Source organism: Pteronotus mesoamericanus, unplaced genomic scaffold, assembly GCF_021234165.1.
Source record: "Pteronotus mesoamericanus isolate MK-2021 breed Mesoamerican mustached bat unplaced genomic scaffold, CSHL_Meso_final scaffold_54, whole genome shotgun sequence".
Lineage (NCBI taxonomy): Eukaryota > Metazoa > Chordata > Mammalia > Chiroptera > Mormoopidae > Pteronotus > Pteronotus mesoamericanus.
This window is the reverse complement of record NW_026555321.1, coordinates 5,438,244-5,458,960: the sequence shown is the minus strand read 5'-3', so window position 1 is coordinate 5,458,960 and position 20,717 is coordinate 5,438,244. Positions and strand designations below refer to the sequence as shown.

Genomic DNA, 20,717 nt, shown 5'->3' with positions numbered 1-20,717 from the left:
TTCAGAAGTACAAATTGGTAGTTACAAAATAGGGGTTCTCAGCATGGGGAATATAGTCGGTAACACTGAAATAACTGTATGGTGCCAAGTAGGTACTGGAAATATTGGGAGGACATATTGTAAAACAGATGATCATCTGACCACTATGCTGTACACCTGAAACTAATACAAAATTATATTGAATGTAAACTGTAATTGAAAAATAAAATTAATAAAGAGGTCACTAGAATAAAATTCTAAGTCATAACTATAAAGAAATGCAAACCTTCAGCCCCCCAACCCAGGGTTGCTGAATCAGAAACTCAGGGGATACAGCCCCCAAACCTGCGTTTTCACAAGTCCTCTCGGTGGCTATAAAGTTTAAGTGGAGCTAATCTATGATCCATTAAGGCAGCGTCTGGCTTGCAGACCGCAGTCCCCAAACCACTGAGCAGGCAGGCCGCCAGCACGGGTTGAACAGTGTGGGAACCATTGAACAGCGCGCCCTTCCCAGGACACCCTCCCCGCGCAGGCAGCTACGCCGGGACCCTCCGTTTGGGTGGGGAGGGGCGGCCGGACGGGGCGGGCCGGAGGCTGGCGTCCCCGCCTTCCAGGCGTTCGGCCAGCCGCTTCGCGGCGTCCTTCCTCCTTTCCTTCTAGCTCCTCTACTTCCTTCCTTCTCTCCTTCCGCCGGGCGCGATGGAGCCGGGACGCGGGGCGGCCTCGGCGCTGCTGGTGCTGCTGTGCGCCGGCTGCGCGCTGCGCTGCGGGCGCGCTCAGTACGAGCGCTACAGCTTCCGTAGCTTCCCGCGGGACGAGCTGATGCCGCTCGAGTCGGCCTACCGGCACGCCCTGGACCAATACAGCAGCGAGCACTGGGCGGAGAGCGTGGGCTACCTGGAGATCAGCCTGCGGCTGCACCGTCTGCTGCGCGACAGCGAGGCCTTCTGCCACCGCAACTGCAGCGTGGTGCCCGAGCCCGAGCCCGCTCCCGGCCTCGCCCGCTACCCCGAGCTGCGCCTCTTCGGGGGCCTGCTGCGCCGAGCGCACTGCCTCAAGCGCTGCAAGCAGGGCCTGCCAGCCTTCCGCCAGTCGCAGCCCAGCCGCGAGGTCCTGGCCGACTTCCAGCGCCGCGAGCCTTACAAGTTTCTGCAGTTCGCCTACTTCAAGGCAAGTCCGCCCCGCCCCGCCCCGCGGCCCCGCGGCCCCGCCCCTACCCCCGCCCCTCCTAAGGCCCAGGCCCCGCCCCCTTCGTTTGGGCCGCGTTCCGCTGGCCTTCCTGGACCCGCCTGTCCAACACCCAGTCCTGGCAAAGGGCGCCTGCAAATCCTGTCCCCTTACTTCGTCTTAGAGATGGAAATACTTCATCTACGGCGGTGCATACGTACATAGAACATAGTGTGCAGTGTCTGGCACTCGGCCGAGTGCCTGGTACTTGTTACCTGTTATTGGAAGACAGATTCATCTTTTCAATATAGGCCGTTAAAATCCCATTTTCTCGAGTGAGTGGCGACTTTCCAAAATAGAGCCGAAGAGGATCCGAGGAGCTGGCTCGTCCCTCTTACAGACGAGGAGATGGAGGCCAGGAAAGAGCAGGGACTCGTGGGAGGACACATTCCTGCCCGGGGAGCAGAAATTAGCTCTGATTCATCACGATTGGCGTTCTCTACCGTCTGTCTTTCATCTAGAATTCAACACAGTGGTCTTTCCTCCTTTTGGCTGCTTAGATTCCGTCTGTGATTGCTGGCTAAAAATAGCCACAAATTACAGTTCTTTATTCTCTGAGTCCTTGCTCTGGGGACCCACAAGTTTTAAGAATGGGCTGAATTTCCCGTGACTGGATAAAGAGGCTTTAAGATGGCAGATCTTCACTGGGTTTTGCCAAGAGAGCCCACTCAAAGCCCAGATTCGACTTTGTCTAATGGAAAACGATTTTTAAAGGAATATATTGCATTTATTTTAATGACTACAAAATTAGATGCATGGCATTGACCAGACTCTGGAGGTGGAAGTTGGTTGTTTGGTTTTAACTTTGCTTTGAGTCTTTGCCCTGCAAGATCTGTTTTTCATGTTTCCACTGAAACAGCCATGGGTATGTTGCAGTAATATGAGCAATACAATAGCACAAAACCCCACATAGAAGAAAAGCTGGGTTATTTTATGCTTGGGTGCAGTTTTATATAACATACCGGTTTTGTGACTGTTTGTCCTGGCAATAAAAAAAGTTTTACAGTGAAACCGGGAATAAGATTAATACATTTTCAGGACATTGAAAAATGATGGCTGGCTCCTACAAGCACTATTTTTTTTTTAAGTTGAAAATGACTTGTTAAATTCTTTCTCTTTTTTTATATAGCTTTTGGCAGAGACAGTCAGAATCAAAATTCAATCACAGAATCTTTACTTTTAAGACTTGGGAGCAGCAAAAGCTCTGGTTTCTTTAAGGTTTAGATGGATTTGAAACAAGTGAGGTAGGGAGGAGAGGAAGAGCATTTTGCTCAACGTGGCCCTCAGGCCTGGGTTTTCTCCTTCATCGCGCCTCCTCAAAGGTTAGGAAGTTCATAGCTTCTCTTCAACACCCTTTCTACGTCTTGTAACAATCACTTACTTAAAAGTCGGTGAAAAACGATCTGTCTTAGTATTTTGAGACCTCTTCTAGGGCAGAAAAATGTTAAGACTTTTATTAATAAATATTAAGAATTTTCATTGCTTTAACTGAAAATCACTGAGAAAGTGATTTTGGGTGGTGATATTGTATGGGTGTTTGTTGTTGTTGTTGTTGTTGTTCCTGAATGATGTTTATATTTTCAAGTTCTGTTTCTGGGTAGAGAGAACATGATCGGTGACAGCGTGTACCTCCTACCGGACGCCTGAAGGCAGAGGGGGCCGGTGCTGGCTGCTGTGGCAGGATCTGGGTAGACCTGCCCGTGCCGGTCTGAGTTGCAGGCCTGTATTTCAGTGATGAAGGACCAATGCCCGATCTGAACACACAGAGAGGGACGGTGGGTTCAGACTGTCGGAGAGAGGTCAGGAGGTGAGGATGGGTGACCTTGGAGAGAAGGGGCCATTCTCCTGGTGTGTGTGGAGCTCTCGATCCCACTATAGGTTTCATGTCACCAGCCTACCTTAGGTTCACGTCCCTCGCTGTGGGTTCTCTCTGTGGCTCTGCCATCTTGAAATGCCCAACTTCCCCTCAGGCCAAGGGTAGAGTGGGCTCCAGCACTTGATCAAATCCTTACTGAATGTGAACTCTACAGACGGAGCCAGCCACCTCGCAGGCCCCCGGCCCCATCCTTTGCCTGGATGTGGACTCCGTTCTTTCCCCAACCAGAAGGCTGGCCACTCACCGATGTGGGAGTGGCTCGTCTGGCAAGTAGCTGGGGGCCTCTCATGCAGGTGGCTGTCTCTCAGGAGCCCATGGCAGGGTCGGGGCTCCCATCCCCCTTCTCCAGAACCTGGCTGGGGTCTGTCTGAGGTTTAGCTGCCAAGATGTGGCTTTACATTCCGGCTGGCAGAGCATACAATCACTCTTTCTCTTCAGGAACGGGTTCCATTTTGTAAATGCAGGTCCTAAGTGAGAGGCCTTAAAAATCCCAGTCTGTGCCCCTCTTCTACGCACTCTTCTGAGAATCTGAGAATCTAATTTCATTGGCAGATGCTGTCAAAGAGCTGCATTCATTTCTCCTCCCTTCCTTCCAGCTGCCAGGCTGGGCTTTTCCCGGCCAGGACTGCAACGCTTTCTGTAGAACTTTCCAGCGCAGTCCCCAGGCCACTGCCTGGCATTCCCAAAATATTCGCATTGACACATGGGACTCTGCCATCACCACCGCCCACCACTTCTCTATTTCAGCCACCGCCTTTGTTTCTAAATGACGTGGCTCCGTGCCACCCTTTGATTCTCAGGAATCCAAGTGTGCCAAATATCTCTTCTGTCTCTTCAAAACAAATTCCCTAATCCCTCCCTCCAAGTGTCCCTCGGGATTGGCTGGAGGGATTGGCTGAGCCTCTGTGCACAGGTATGGTGCCTCCCCTTCCCTCACAGGTTGTGCCATGATTCCAGGGGACAGCCAGAGCTGGGACATCAATGTGCGTGTGCGGGGGGGGGGGGGGGGGGGTCCTCTGGTTGTTAGTTATGTGTCCACACAGGGAGGTGCCCATACCCCTGCCTTTCTGCCCTCCTGAGCCCCCTACACCCCCAGCACACCATTCTTCCCTGAAGACCTGCCGTCCTGGGCTCTGCCACGCGTGCGGCTCCAGGGCCGGACGCCTTGCCTCTCCTGCAGCTGCCAAGGGAAACTTTAGTTCTAGCCTGGGAGAGTCTCTCTTTCTCCCTTTGCTCTCTTCAGGCCGGCAGGCTTCTGCCTGCAGCTCCCTCTCCCGGTTTCCTCTCTCCTCGCACTTGCCAAGTTCCCCTGGCAGCACAGGGCTTTTGCCACATGAGTAATTTCTGTGTTCTGACCAGAAATTAGCTCCTGTGAAGCAGTAAAGCTCAGAATCGGTTGGCCACTGCCTAACTGGGGAGACGAGACAGGGGAAAAGGGAGGAAAAGACGCATCGCTTTTAATGATAACATGTAGTCCTGACGTCATGTTCAAATCGCCGACCCTGTGTCCTGCCTTGTCCCAGGAAGTGGGCCGGGTGCAAGGAATGCAGACAGGAATGACGCTGCGGGGCCCTAAACGGGCTGAAGTCTGGAGGGGGAGGCTGACATCTTAGCTGAGCCCACAGAGTGATGTGAAAGCGGGAAGACAGAACACGGGGAACGTAAAAGGCTCTTAATCGAGGTTGCTAGGAGATAGGGAGGACGTACTTGAATGTATAGTACATGAAGGCAGGGGTTTCTTTTTCCCTACTTTGTCTGTTGTTACTTCCTAGAACAGTGTCTCGCTTGTGGGAGGCTCTCAACAAATATTTGCTGAGTGAGTGGGTGAGTGGAGTGAGGAGATGGTGGCGGTTGCTGAGAATGTGAACAGGAGGTTCTGTGAGAAACTTGGGGACATATTGAGGTGTCAAAGTTCAGGCAGGAAAGAGGGGGTCTAGTCATTTGGGTGAGTGGAGGGACATTTGTTAATAAGGCAGAGATTTATTTACAGAGGCTGGTCACAGTGGAGTGTGACCACCTCGAGGCCAAAGGGACAAAGGAGACAACCTGGAAGGAGAGGGACTCTATGGAGAGGGCCACCTTGAGAGGAGCTGTGACCTTCAGTCAAGGGACAAGAGCAGACTAAGGTGACTAGGCAGGGAGGGAGCCAGGAGACTAAATAACTCAACCTTATTCTCTTCCCTCCCTTTCGTCTCCTCATGGGGTTTCTCGTTGATGAATCCCACTGGAAACTAGAGAGCAAAGGAGCCTGTTATTATGGCCCACAAAGGCCAGCCCTCCTAGGGTACAGAGCGGGATGGAGAGGAGGGAGAGTAGATCGCAAAAGGCCCACAAGGCCATCTGGTCACTTTCAGGGAATAAATGCTTGTCCAAAGTATCTGGACCAGGCCTTGATGGGCCATAGAAGTTGCTGAACCCTCAGCTGGAAACACTGTGAGGAAACGCTAAGTTACCGGAAGACTCTATAGACATGGTTTTGAAAAAAACCACTGCTCACCATCCATTGAGAAGCTTTTGTCTTTATTCTTTGTATCTCAGGCAAATAATGTTCCGAAAGCGATCGCAGCTGCTCACACCTTTCTACTGAAGCACCCTGATGACGAAATGATGAAGAGAAACATGGCGTATTACAAGAGCTTGCCGGATGCCGAGGACTACATTAAAGACTTGGAAACCAAGTCATATGAGGTACAGTTGGAGTTCTATACAGTGGTCAATCGCAGTGTGAGTTGTTGAAGAAGTGTATCTCAGTGAACAGCTCTAGGTATTGAAGGACTTCTAGTGATTTTTGACGACATTTGGTTGGTACCATGACAATAGAAGTGATTGACTTTTTAGCATTGATCCATTTAAGAATGAGATTTTACATTCCATGATGCTTTTAAAGCCACCTGTCTTTTAAATGCTACATGTGAGAAATATGGTCATTTGATTATTCAGTTTTCTAAAAATTATTTTTTATTGATTTTGCTATTACAATTGTCCCAGTATGTCCCCCTTTGTCCCCCTCCACCCAACACCCCCCACTCCCTCAGGCCGTCCCCACGTCATTCATTGTTCATGTCCATGGCTCATGCGTATACATGATTCTGTTTCTGCTCTTGTTTGTTTAGGTTTTTAGATTCAACTGTTGATAGATAGGTATTTATTGCCACTTTATTGTTTATAGTTTTGATCTTTTTCTTAAATAATTCCCTATAACATTTCATGTAATTATTGTTTGGTGATGATGAACTCCTTTTGTATTTTCTGCAGCCAGAGTTGTGGGGACTTATCTTCCTGGCTCTGGAACCCTGGTTCTGGAGGCCTGGTGCGGGGCTGGGACTCCTCGCTCCCGAGCTACACCTCCTGAATTTTCATCCACCACATGTGGGTGTGGGATCAGTCCGTTCCACGTCTGCACCCCTCCTACCAGTCTTGATGGATGTGGTTTCTTTAATTCCATAGTTGTTAGACTTCCATTCAACTCAATTTCTGTCAGTTCTGAGTGATGGTTGTTCTATACTTTAGTTGTAATTTCGTGGTTGTGTGAAGAGGGGAGCCATGTCTGTCTATGCCTCCATCTTTCCGCTGTTTATTTCAAGGCCTGTCCTGGCCCCCACAGGTTAGCAGGGGTTTGCATATATCCAAGATCTCTACTTATTTCGTGAGGGACTAAGCTGCTTCCTCAACCCTCGTTGTTTCTCTTTAACCTGCTCTGGTCAACAATGAGCAGAAATTCCTTGACATTTCCACTGTCTGGCACACGGCTGCCCTCCCCAGTGGTCGGTGCTGACGTGTGGCCTTCCTAGTTATGACTTCACCGTTAGGGGACAGAGGTTCGACACCTGCTCTCAAGCGTATGTGTTTCTCTTGATTCAACTTTTAAGATCAGCTTCATTGAGGTATAATTTATTTAAAATTTAATTACGAATTTTAAATGTATAATTCAATAAATTTGGACAAGTATTAACAAGTCTGTAACTACCACCATAATCGTGATATCGAATATTTTCATCTCCCCTAAAATGTTCCCTCATGTCCCTTTGCCCCCCACCTTTGTCCCAACCCCTGACTTCTGGGTGCTGCTGCTGTGATTTCTATCACTGTAGTTTCCCCTTTATCCTTGATTCAAACCTGATTTTATTATTAAGCACCTGCTCCTTTTTGAATTAAATGAAATAAGAAGCATTTCCTTGCCCTGGCTGGTGGTTCAACTGGTTGGAGCATCATCCCCTGCACCAAAAGGTTGTGTGTTCGATCCCTGGTCAGGGCATATACGCGAGGCAACTGATCTATGTTTTTCTCTCACATTGATGTTTCTCTCCCTCTCTCTCCCTTCCTCCCTCTCTAAAATTAATAAATATAGCCTCAGGAGAAGGTTTTTTTAAAAAAAGGGTAGAAAAAAACTAGACATAAATAACTCCCTAATAGGCTTCATATTTAACTAAGGGGCAGCATGGTTCCTTCAGAAGCAATGAGAATGGAGCTCTGTGATCTCCTGATTCCTTTGGCAGGACAGGCGCCCCCCCTTCCCCCGGGGAGTTCATTAGCCTCTCCTTGCTCCCCAGAGCCTGTTCATTCGAGCCGTGCGGGCGTACAACGGCGAGAACTGGAGGACGTCCATCACTGACATGGAGCTGGCCCTTCCCGACTTCTTCAAAGCCTTTTACGAGTGTCTCGCAGCCTGCGAGGGCTCCAGGGAGATCAAGGACTTCAAGGATTTCTATCTGTCCATAGCAGGTGGGTGGGGATTGAGTCGCGGATGGTAACGGGGTAGCTGCCTGTGGCCTCTGAGGGACCCTGTTGAACATGGTGGACACCGCTCCATCTAACGGGATAGATCGGACTTGGCAAGGGCTTCTGGGGAAATAGAGAGTGTAATGTCCAAGCACAGACCTGCAGAGGAGGTTCATCTATCAGCCCTGTCCAGTTGCAGATTCCCCACAGGCTTCTGGAAAAACAAAAATGGGCCCATGAGTAACTCGTGCCTCATGTTACTGACGTGACTCTAATGAAGGAAATTTTTCAGCACACAGAAAGGTCAAATGAAGAGTACAATGAGCTTCTAAGTAGTTGCCCCTAAGATAACTTCTGGAAAAAAATTCTGATCATAAAACAATGCATGTTCATTATAGGAGGTTTAGAAAACACAGGGAAGAATGAAGAAAGAAAATTTAAAACACCATCCAAAGAGAGCCCAGATTTCCCAAGGGTCTCTCTTTTACCTCTGGTGGGCAGCCTCACTCCGGAAAATGGGAAGGGGCCACAGCAAGATTTCCCGAGTTGGTTCCGGAAACGCAGATCCTGGAATCGCGCCTCATAGAAAGGGTGTCCCGGCCAGGCGCGCCTGGGGGTGGGCTGGGCACCGTCTGCCTCTTGGAGAGTCACCGTGCACTTTAGTGGTTGAAGGCTCGTAGAAATCTTGTGGTTTGGCAGTTACTGAATCCGGGTTTTTAATTTTTTTAATCATTGTTTTGCTTAGGTATCTCATTTTCCACAGAGCGCCTTTTTTTCCCTTACCAAAACCTTTTTGTTGTGGAAATTTCAAACATACAAAAAAACAGAGAGAAGAGTATAACAAACCACTGTGTACCCATGACCTAGGTTCGCAACTGTCAACTCATAGCCTGTTGGGCTTCCTCTAATTCCCACCTACTTTCCCTCTCTCATGTTATTTGGAAGCAAATCCCAGGTTTACTATATCGCCTCATTTGTAATATTTCAGTATATACCTGTAAAAGATAAGAACCCTTTTTTCCCAACATAACCACCAGACTATACCTAAAGGATTTGAACAAGAGTTCCTTGATCTCATCATCCAATATCCTGCGTCCCAGTCATCTCAGAAATGTCCTAAATGTGTGTGTACCTTTAATTTACAACCTTTTGTTTGAATCAGGTTCCGATAAGGTCCACACATTGCACTTGGTTATCGTTTAAATTTTTGATTGTGGTAGAATATACATAACATAAAATATGATTATTTTAACCACGTTTGGGTGTGGCCATCCGCCACCTCCATCTCCAGAACTCTGTCATCTTCTCAAACTGAAACTCTGTATCCATCGAACACTAACTCGCCACCCCCCTCCCCCTGGCCCCTGGGAACCATCATTCTTTCTGTTTCTGTGAATTTGACTATTCTAGATACTTTATATAAATGGGATTGTACAGTATTGGTCTTTTTGTGATGGCTTATATCACTTAACATGATGTTCCACATAATGTTAACATAATGCTCCTCAAGGTTCATCCGTATTGTAGTAAATCAGTTATCCTTTAAATCTCTTTTAATCTATAAGTTCTGCCACTGTATCTTTTTTGCCCTTGTGGTTGAAGAAACTGGATCATTTATTCTGGAGAGATTCCCACAGCCTGGATTTTGCTGATTGCCTCCCCTGGTCCTCTGCCCTCTGTATTGGTAGTGGATGGAGAAGCTTAATCAGACTTCGGTTTGATTTTATTTATTTTTTTGGTGGGGTTTGTTGGGGCAAGACTACTTCCTAGTAGGTGCCGAGTTCTCCTATCAGAAAGCGCAGACTGTCTGCTTGCCTCTGTCCGTGATGTTGGAAGGTTCTGGTGCTCATGCCTGGACCTTACACAGCACCTTTAACCAGTGCTCTTCCGCTTGTGAGGGGTCGTTCCTTCCTACCTTCCTCATATCTATAGTGTCAGGAGTACTCCTTACACTCAAAATAAAGGGACAGGTGCAAAAAGGGTGCTTACGTGGAGCTGAAGTGTTTTGACTTTAAATGAAAAAAATAGTTATTAGAACAGGTAACGTTTTGCCCTTCCTTCCCCTCTCTCTCGAAATAAATACATTCTTTTAAAGAAAGAAATAAAGGCCAAGGAATTGATGCAGATTAAAAAAAACTAAAGAGGCAAATAATTAGGACACATGATCCTGGACTGGATTGTACCGGAAAAAAAGTTTCTATTGAATAGGAAAAATATTATTGGGACCTCTGACGAGTCTAGGATGTGGACTGCAGTGTGGCTCAGTTGGTTGGAGTTCCATCCTGTACACTGAAAGGTCCCAGTTTGATTCCTGGTCAGGGTACATGACTAGGTTGCAGGTTCGATCCTTAGTCGTGCATGTTAGGGAGGTAACCAGACGATGTTTCTCTCTCTTTCTCTCCCCCTTCCTCTCTCTTGAATGAGAATAAAATAAACCTTTAGAAAATGTTTTAGAAAAGGTAACTTTATAAATAAAAAACCTCTTAACTAGGTGCCAGGCCCTATTCTCTGCTTTCTGTGAGTAGCTTCTCAATTTTGCAGCCCCGTGAAGAAGGCAGTAGCATTCTCCCCATTTTACAGCTGAGGAAGCTGAGGCATAGAGAGGTTAAGTATAGTGTTTATTGTCCTCAGGGGAAGGGCTGGGATTTGAACCCAGGACTTCTGACTGCAGAGTCTTACCTCTTAACCCTAATGAAATGGTGTCTTACCAGGTGGGGTACATTATATTTAAACTTTATTTTGTTTTTGATAGGCAATAGATGCACATTGTATAAACTGTGAGAGGAACAAAAGGCTGTGCTGTGAAAAATAAGTCTCCTTCTATAGCAGCCTGGGTCCTGACTGGGAGTAGATGGTACACATCCCTCAGAGTCGCTCGTGAAGGATTATTTACTGAAGTGTGGGCAAAGGGGAGCCCCAAAGAGCAATACAGGACCCAGGGCTTCTGGCGATGAGCCATTATCTCCTAGGCTGAGGGGAGGAAGGAGTTACAGGAAACTAAAAGGAGGTCTTGCTTCCATCCATCTCTCTTCCACCCATTCCACTCACCCGCAAAGGTAACCATTTTTATTAGCTTCTGTTCTGTGCTTCTAAAAGGCTTTCTTTTTAGCAAAGATAAGTTATCTTTGATATACCTTATATAGATAGATAGGTAGATAGGTAGGTATGGAGGTAGGTGGATAGATAAATAGATAGAGATATTTAGGGGCCATTTTAGTTTTATTTTAAATAATTTCAAACCTATAGAGCAGTTGCAAAAATACTATCAGAATATCAGAAGAACTCTGATATGCTCCTACCCAGGTTCACTAATTTTTTTAAAATTGATTTTGAGAGAGAGAGAGACTGACCTATTGTTATACCCACCCATGCACTCATTGGCTGATTCTTGTGCGTGTCCCGGCTAGGGACTGAGCCCGCAACCTTGGCATATAGGGATGATGCTCTAACCAACTGAAATACCCAGGTAGGGCCAGATTCTCTAATTTTTAACATTGATCGTACTACTTTATCATTCTCTCCCTGTGTGTGTGCACATAATTATTTTTATTTCAGGGCCACATGAGGGTAGGTTGCATATATCATGACCCCTTAACCTATAACACTTCAGTGTATTTCCTAAAAACAATAATATTCTCTACATATCCACAGTACAGTTATTAAATTCAGGCAACTTAATATCAGTACAATACTTTTATCCAATCTGCAGTCCACATCCTAGACTTGTCAGATGTCCCAATAATATTTTTTCTATTCAATAGAAACTTTTTTTCCGGTACAATCCAGCCCAGGATCATGTGTCCTAATTATTTGCCTCTTTAGTTTTTTTTAATCTGCATCAATTCCTTGGCCTTTATTTCTTTCTTTAAAAGATTTTATTTATTTCTAAGGAGAGGGAAGGAAGGGAGAAAGAGAGGGAAACATCAATGTGTGGCTGTTTTTCAGGCACCCCCTACTGGGGACCTGGCCCACAACCCAGGCTTGTGCCCTGACTGGGAATCAAACTGGCGACGCTTTGGTTCCCAAGCCAGTACTCAGTCCACTGAGTCACACCAGCCAGGGTGTGTTTTTAAAAATTTGTCCATATAACAGTTTAAATTATCTTCAGTGGCATTATATATCTTAATTACAAATGAGGTTTAGCATCTTTTTACAATGTTTATTAGCCATTTTTATCATTTCTCTCGACATCTGTTTTACCATTTTTTTATTATTTGCCTTTTTTGTTACTTTTGAGAAACTTTGCACATTAAAGATGTTAGTCTTTTATAATAAGTCTTGCAAATATTTTACCTTTATCACTTATCATTTTTACCTTTATCATTTGGGAGGTGGGCAAAAATTATTAAGAAAGCAATGAGCGCATGGCTCTGAAAATGTATGTGTGTTCTTTCAGACCACTATGTGGAAGTTCTGGAATGCAAAATAGAGTGTGAAGAGAACCTCACCCCAGTTGTAGGAGGCTACCCAGTGGAGAAATTTGTGGCTACCATGTACCATTATTTGCAGTTTGCTTATTATAAGTGTAAGTAAACCTCTTCTATGAAATCTTGGGCGTGGCACTTAATCCTTCCAAGACTCAGCTTCCCCCGCTGTAGAAGAGAGGTAACCCTTAGCTATGGTTTTGACAGAATTCATTAAGGTTACATCATCTGCATGGCGTGGTGACTCAGGGCACAGACCTTGGAACCAGACTGCCTGGGTTCGCTTTCTAGCTTTGCCACTTACTCACTTCTCTGCGTCTCAGTTGCCTCATCTGTAAAGTAGACATAATAGCATTAACCTCATGTGACTGAGGGGAGGGTTAAATCAGCTGGTAGACACGGGGTGCTGAGGGTGCTCACACACTGGCACATAACAAGCTCCACATCGGCGTTTGTGCTTTGTGTCATTATTTCCCTTCCTCCCCACCACGGGCCTTGCTTTTCTGTTAGAATTTCATTCTGGTGGGCTGTCTCTGGGCCTGAGATCAGAGTTCATCAGTCCAAACATTCCCAGTGGACCAAAGGAGACAAATGCGAGAGGGAAAGTACTTCGCAGCTCGCGCTTCAGAGCCAGTCTTTTTTTGCTTTTCCTTCTATTCCTGTGACTGACTTTGCGGAGTGCTGATTGTTTGAGCAGCAAGTACCTTGGTGGTTTAGTGACAAGCACAGGAAGATTATCAGGGACAGGTGCAGCAGGAACTGCTTTGTCCTACTGCTGAAATGCGGTGGCAAAGGCAGGTGTCTGACTAGATTCCCCTGGGCTACTCTTCAAACTTGGGAGCGGCTGGCCTCGGGCATTCAGGGATGTCCTGGAAGAGTGGCAGCTGACCTTGACTTCTATAGCCCTCCTTCCCTGTTGTGGACATTTGTTCTTAGCTGGGTTCCCTCTTCCTGCATCGGCCACCTCTCCTTTTATCTCATCTCCGGTCCTCCGCAGGACACACTGAAAGACTTGCCTGCTGAGGTTAAAGGAGAAAACAATTGTTTCCTATACGTATATATTTTTAAAATTTTTAATTTTTGCTTCTAATCAAGATTGTTCCTCTGAAACAGTCCTTCTCACCAGGTCTTGCCTTTCTCAGGAGTGAACTTGATCTGGCAGCCTGAACGTCACCTCAGGACACAATGAAAAGCTTCGCTTTTTTAGCTGGAACATTTCCGAGATCAGCAAGAGAGCAGGGTGTGTTTTAAACAGGCGTCTTTTCCAGAAGTCCCCATTTATGGATGGCAGGGATCCGGCAGCAGCTCTTTGGTAGAGGATTATGTAGCACAGAGGACAGAGCCATGTTCTCTATAGTCTACACTCACGCTTCCATGTGAGACAGCACTGAGTTCAGAGTAGGTACCCAGCAAATATTTATTGACTACACTCTAGCTTTAAGGGGATAGTTTCTTATTAGGCAGTGTTTTGCTTGTGAAAAACCCTTTTTTTAAAAAAATATAAGCGATATTTCAAAATATTTCTTTCAAAAAGGGCTTGTAGTCTAGGCTTGTTGCAGCAAACTGAACATATGGGAGCTATACAGAGAAACATCAGAGCAAACAACCCATTCCCTCCTAGTGCATAACCTCATATTTTAATTTCATTTTCATGAAAATCTGTGCTGGTACTTCACTGAGTTTGTGGCAAAAACTTTTAAACACTGGTAACCAAAACTAGCTTTGCTTACTGCTCCCAGGAAATCTTTGCTTTCTGGGGTGACAGGTACACAGTATGAGCAAAATTCACTTCTTGATATTGGCCTCATTAAAGTCTGCTGTGTCTTGAACTCCTAGGTTACCTATACTGCAGTAATTTTTTGAGGACAGGACTTGTGGATAAAGGTGTCCATAAAACCTTGGTTTTCAAGTTGTCATTACCAGGAACAGCCACTGGGTGGCATGATTTATTCATACCCAGGTTTTGGTTATTCTGGTAAACCAGAGCTTTAGCAAAGTTCCTGGATTGTAAATTGGAGTAGAATGTGCCAGAATGAATGCCCAGGGCCTTGTGACTCATCACTCCTTCCTTATCCCCTACCCCTAAGACAAATGCCAACCCTGCAAAACTCCTATGCTAAATTTGCTGTCGTAGGCAGGGCAACTCTAGGCAGGGAGGCTGGAGGTGGGAACCTCACTTCCAGGAGATGAAAAGACCAGGTGTGTTTTCAAATCTCTTCCAGCCCAGAGCGCCCACCATCCTTTTGGGTTTTCTTGGTCTGGTTTAGCTGTAGGAAGGACTGCCTGGATTTGGGGATTGGGGTATCATCCAGATGGGACCCAGGCGCTTTGGGACCCAAATGCGGGATGCGTGGGCGGGGGCTCGTTTGCTGAGCACATGTCCCCGAACTCCCTCATGACAGTCTAAGTCTTGGGACCTCACCTCCTCTGGTTCCAGGGATGTGAGACCAGCTGAGGTCACCGGAGCCTGAGGTGGAATATAGTAGGCATTTCCGCAAACGCATCTGCCTAACAGGGAACTTTCATGTTCGAAGCTCCAGGCTGCCGTGGAGACCCAGTCTGTGACCTGCTCACCCAGGGATGATACTGGTGGGTTGCAAACTATCCACTGTCTGAAGGAGAGACTGCAGAAGGGACGCATTCATGACCTTTTCCCTTAGGAAGCTGCACTTGAAGGAAGGGTGGCCTGTGAAAGCAACTGATTTCCTCTTCCTCTTTTCCCCTCAACCACAGTGAGCGACCTGAAGAACGCAGCCCCCTGTGCGGTCAGCTACCTGCTCTTTGACCCCACCGACCAGGTCATGCAGCAGAACCTGGTGTATTACCAGTACCACAGGGACAAGTGGGGCCTGTCCGACGAGCATTTCCAGCCCAGACCAGTAAGTGCTGGTGAGCTGGCCTCGCCTCCACTCCCCTCTTCAGCCTCGCTTTCGGGAGGCTGCTTTGCACCGGAAAAGGAAAGGTTGTGTTGGAAATAAAGAAAACTAATATTTTTTTCCTGTTTTTGCCTTTTGACATTTTACTGCTTTATTCTGCTTTTTAAACCAGTATACAGTCTACAGATTTCAAACGTTACAGAAATATTTGACTTAGAAATTGAAATTGCCTCATTATCCCACACATTGTCTTCACCCCCTGCCTATAGCTGTGCGCTCAGTCGTCTGCACAGCATGAATTGATTTATTTTTTACAGAAAGAGGCTCATACTTTACATACTGTTTTGAGTCCTGCTTTTGTTTTAATTGAATTTACTGGGGTGACATTGGTTCATAAAACCATGCAGGTTTCAAGGGTACCACTCAACAAAACATCATCTGCACGCTGTGCTGAGTGCCCACCGCCCCGGAAACTTGCTTCGTCTTTCTAACAGTCCATCGTGAACACTTCCCACGTCACACCCACATACCTCCTTTGTTAGTGTCTGTAACAGCTTCACAGTAGGCTCATTAATGGATGGACCATCATTTAATCCCCACAATGGACAAACCCAGCTTCACATGTGCTCGGAACTCCATGGATTATATATTACATTCAAAAGGACTTTCCTAAGTGAGCTTTGCCCTTAACGTGTACTTCCATTGGGATTTCTGTATGGCGGCTGGTTTGCCATTCATACGTCTTCCTTCGCACCTGCTCCCACCCCTGCCTGCCCCCACCCGTGCCCCTCCCCTCACACACATACTTTCTCATTCACTGGGGGTTGGCCACTCTTTCTTTAAAAATTTGAGATATAATTCAAATACAATACGATTCACGGTTTTGAAGTACACAAGTCACAGCTGTAATATATTCACAGTTGTGCAACCGTAACCTCTGTCTAATTTTAAATATTTTCCTCGCCCCCCCCCCCCCCCCCCCCCAAGAAATCCCATTCCTCCTCGCTCTTCTAACATGGAAAGGTTGGTCATATAAACTCTTCTCTCTCTGTGTCTGGACAGGAAGCAGTTCAGTTCTTTAACGTGACTACACTCCAGAAAGAGCTGTATGACTTTGCGAAGGAAAATATAATGGATGATGATGAGGTAAGTTTTCATAGGTAGCACACGCCTGGCTAAGAGAAAATATTACTCACGTCTTCGCTAAAAATCACTGGAAGGCGAGTCATCCCTGAAATAAGAAACAGAAGGGGACCTTAAGAAATGCCGTTTCTGGGGGGCGTGTTAATGAAAAGCCGGAGCGCTGGCCTGGGCAGGGCGGGCTTTCTAGGAACCCGGGCTGAAGGGCCGCGCTTCCCGGCAGGGCTGGTGCAATGCTCCAGAAATCGGGAGCTGCCCGACCATCGTTTTTCCACCTTCTAAAAACGCGGCGGATTTTCAATTACCCATCACCCTGTAGACACTTGGAAACGCCCATACTGATTTTAATATGAGATTGTTATGTTTGTTTGTTTGTTTTTGGTAAATCGGGTCCTTGCTCTAACCGCGACTCTCGCCCAGCGGACCCCTCTTTAGCTTATGTAGCAGTCGTGTGGGTGGGCAGCCTCGTCCCAGGAAAGCCCTCGGCAGGGGTAGCGATTCGAGAGATGCGTTTGGAGCAAACTGGAAGGTGTCCCCGAAGACAGCTGGGGACTTGCCAGCCATTGGAGTTGGGAGAGAGCTGTGAGCTTGTTCTGGTCGGACCCCGCACCTGAAAGGCGAGGAGTTGGGGGGACAGGAAAGCTCTGTGAGTCGCTAGGCCAGACCCAGGCGCCCTGCGTCTCCCCGGCCGCTTTTCCACGGCTCCGGGTTCCGTGAAACAACGCCAAATAACACGTCACCGTGGGGTTTGTTTTCTGTGCTCGAATTTGCATGGGATGGACCCATCGCTCGCATTCATTTAACTTCCCCGAGCCTCAGTCCTTTATGTGAAAGTGGGGACTAATCATGGTGACCTCACGGGGTTGGGAGAATGAAATACTAGGCTGCCTGCGGACGGGCTTCATGGACTAGGAAGTCAGACACGAGCCCTGTGTTTTGGGCTGGGTTCCCCTGAAGCAGAGTCTGAGATAAACTTGCAGGATGCTGCTAAAGGGAAAAAATGCTGCCCCATTCAAACGAAGTTGGCTGCTATGGTTTGTAAAGTGGAGAAAAATATATTTAGAAAAGAGAGGAGGACTTGACTTTCTGATTACCCACAAAGAAGTGGCTATTGATAGTTTGGTATATATGCGTCCAGTTTTTTCTACACATTTTCTGGTATATATTCATTATAAACTCAACTTGGATTATATATCATGGCTTTTCCATTTAACATTGTAATATGAGCAGTTTTCCTTGTTAGGTTTTTCTAGAATAGCTTTATTAATATATTATTCATACACTATAAAATTATTCTTAAAGCATTTGATTCAGAGGCTTTTAGTATATTTACAAAGTTGTGCCTCTAACACTACTATCCAACTTTAGAGCATTTTCATCACCCCAAAATAAACCCTGCGCCTGTTAGTAGTTACTTCTCATTCCTCCCCCTCCGCTCACCTCTCTCTCACCTGTGCCCCCAGCCCTTGGCAACCTCAAATCTACTTTCTGTCTCTTGGATTTTCCTATTCTGGACATTTTGCATAAAAGAGTCATATGATATGTGGTCTTTTGTGACTGGCTTCTTTTAGGAAGCATAACATTTTCAAGTCCAGCCATGTCATAACATGTATTATGTTATATGTAAAAATTCCTTTTTAGTACTGATTAATATTCCACATTAATATACCACATTTTTTTCATCTGTTCCTCTGTTGATGGCCATTTGAGTTGTTTCCGCTTTTTGGCTATTTTTGAATAATGATGTTATGAACATTTGTGTACAAACTTTTATTTGGACAGAAATTTTCAATTCTCATACCTTCGGTTTATAACACCTTGGTTTATAACTAGGAGTAGAATTGTTCGGTCATTGTTGGTTAACACGTTGAGAGCTCGCTAGATCATTTCCAAAGTGGCTGCCCCATTTTACATCCCCACCAGCGCTGTAAGAGAGTTCTGATTTGCTGTATCTTCATCAGCACGGAAGCATTTGTCGTTTTTTGCTATAGCCATCCTAGTAGGTGCGAGGCGGCATCTCGCTGTGGTTTTGATTTGCATTTCCCAAATGACTGATGATGTTGAGCATCTTTTCATATGCTTATTAGCCATTTGTAGATCTTCTCTGGAGAAATGTCCAGTCTATTCAAATCTTTTGCCCATCTTTTTAATTGGGTGACATATCTTTTTATTGTTGAGCTGTAAGAGCTTTTTTTATGTTCTGACTATAAGTCCCCTGCTAGATAAATGAATTGCAAATATTTTCTCACAATCCATGGGTTGTCTTTTCATTTTCTTAACTGTGTCTTGACACACAAAAGTTTTAAATTTCGGTGAAATCCAACTTCTCTTTTTATTTTGTTACTTGTGTTTTTGATATAATATCTAAGAAATAAATGATTGCCTAATCCAAGTTCACAACTCTTACGTTTTAAGATTTTTATAGTTTTAATACTTACATTTAGATCTACAATCTATTTTGAGTTAATTTTACATATAATGTATGCATATCTACGTGCAAAAAAAAAACAAAAAACCCAAAAAACAAAACCCACAGCAAACAATATACTAAATGCTGAAACAGAACACTTGTCTTCCCAGGTTGGGAATAGGATGAGAATGCCCAGTCTCTCTGTTTCTGTTTGTTAGTGTACTAGAGGTTTTAGCAAAGAAAATTTGCGAAGAAAAATAAATGAAAGGGATCCAGATTGAAAAAGAAGTAAAACTACCACTACATTCATAGAAAACGATCTTGTCGTTCCCATTGTCAGGTTGAGGAAGTTCTCCTCCTCTTCCTAGTTTGTTGGGTAGTTTTCTCATGAAGATCCAGTAACGCTCTCTCACGTCACAGATGAGGAAACTAATTCGGAAAAATAACCCAGGTCCTGGTCCTTGAAAAGCTCGTGGGCTGGTGACCAAGGCAGAAAAGGAAGAGACAGGCAGGGTTCCTGAGGGATCACTGCCAGTGGGAGGGGGTAGAGGCGCGGGGAGGAGGCCCTCAGCAGGGCGTTTCGGAGGGTGGTTGGACTGCCCGCTTCACTCCGGCCACCTGGGGGGGCTGCAGAGCACTTGACTCCAAGCTCACATGGAGTGGAAGTCAGGTCCCTTCCCAGGGAGAAGCCCAGTTCTTGGCCCAAGAACGCGGAGAAGGGCTGCCACAGGCAGTGGCCGCTCGGAAACAGTCTCTGCTCACCAGCACTTCCAAAGCCAGGCAACCCATGTAACAGAGATGTCCTCTTGTCTCTTGCAGGGCGAGGTTGTGGAATACGTGGATGACCTCTTGGAGCTGGAAGAGACCAGCTAGTCCACAGCAGCCTGAGAGACTTCCCTTCGAAGTCCAGCCAACACAGATTCTTTGTCTTCCTTTTCCCAGTAGCCCAGGTCGTTGATACCTCAAAGCCTTCTCTTTTCTCTGTGAAGTGAAAGGGAAGCCCCGCCTCTCACTACACATAACAAGGGGTGAGCCTGCCTTCCTCGTGACTGCACCTGCCTCCCCCTCTTCACGCCTGCTTTCCCGTGTTCACACTTGCCTCTCCATCTTCACACCTGTGTTCCCCTTCGTCACACCTGCCTTTTCCACATTCATACCTGCCTTTCTCACCATTTTGGTTGGAAAGACAGTCTTCTATTTTTTTCCGCCCCAAAATTTAATACTATTTTTTAAATAAGAAAAACGCTTCTAAAAGATGATAATTGTGAAAACCTACTTTGACCTTTCTGCTCTTCCAGATTTTAGTCTTTTTATCCCTATACCCTGATCCAGGAAAGCTGGTGGCGGACAAGGGCTAAACTTCTGCACATCCCATGATGGTCTGCACACGGTCTGACCTGCACCGTTTCTGGCACCCCCTGAAAAAGACGTTGGACGGCGGTGTGCAGTACAGAACTGTGGCTTTTGCTCAACACTTTTGTACCTCCTAAGTCTTACTGCAGTTGGTCAATTCCAGTTGAGGACAAGACTCAGTTATCAGGCCCCGAGTTGGAAATGGAAGAAAGCAGAGGGAGTCTTGTTTCATTTGTTCTTTCAATAAATATTTATTGAGCACCTACTATGTGCTAGGCATTGACCTGGCACTGGAGATGCTGCACAGAATAACAGAGAGGAAAAAACCCCTGCCCTCACGGAACCTACATTCTACAAGGAGAGACAGACAACAAATAAACAGGAATAAATATATGGAGAGCATCAAGGGTGATAATTGCTATGGAGAAAAATAAACCAGGGAATGTGGCAAGGAAGCCTGGAGATGAGGCTGCAGTTTTAAATAGCGTGGTCAGGGAAGGCTTCACCAAGAAGGCGACAGCAGAGCAGAGACCTCAGAGAAGCAGCTCTCAAGGAAAAGCATTCTAGGCAGAGGGAACAGCATGTGCGGTGCTCTCCAGTGAGAACATGCTTGCTATGATCAGGGAACAGCAAGGAGGCCAAGGAGGTGAGTGGGCAAAGGGAAGGATAGAAGGAGAGGAGGTTCGAGAGGCGTAGGTATGGGGAGTTAGGAG

The 20,717-nt window shown here is 46.2% G+C and overlaps 1 protein-coding gene across 2 annotated transcripts; it reads left to right on the top strand.

Moving 5' to 3' along the window:
• Positions 1-659: 659 nt before the first annotated feature.
• CRTAP (cartilage associated protein) lies at positions 660-20,689 on the top strand. Of its 2 annotated transcripts, XR_008530959.1 has the most exons (8): positions 660-1,149; positions 5,621-5,770; positions 7,633-7,804; positions 12,198-12,326; positions 14,959-15,104; positions 16,164-16,247; positions 19,471-19,679; positions 19,950-20,689. XR_008530959.1 is itself a non-coding variant. In XM_054595130.1 (7 exons), the coding sequence occupies exons 1-7, from the start codon at positions 679-681 to the stop codon at positions 19,522-19,524; spliced, it is 1,206 nt and encodes a 401-aa protein (XP_054451105.1). In that variant the 5' UTR covers positions 660-678; the 3' UTR covers positions 19,525-20,689. The 2 variants fall into 2 exon arrangements, 1 of the variants encoding a protein (XP_054451105.1); XM_054595130.1 differs by having other exon boundaries at positions 19,471-20,689.
• Positions 20,690-20,717: the final 28 nt, after the last annotated feature.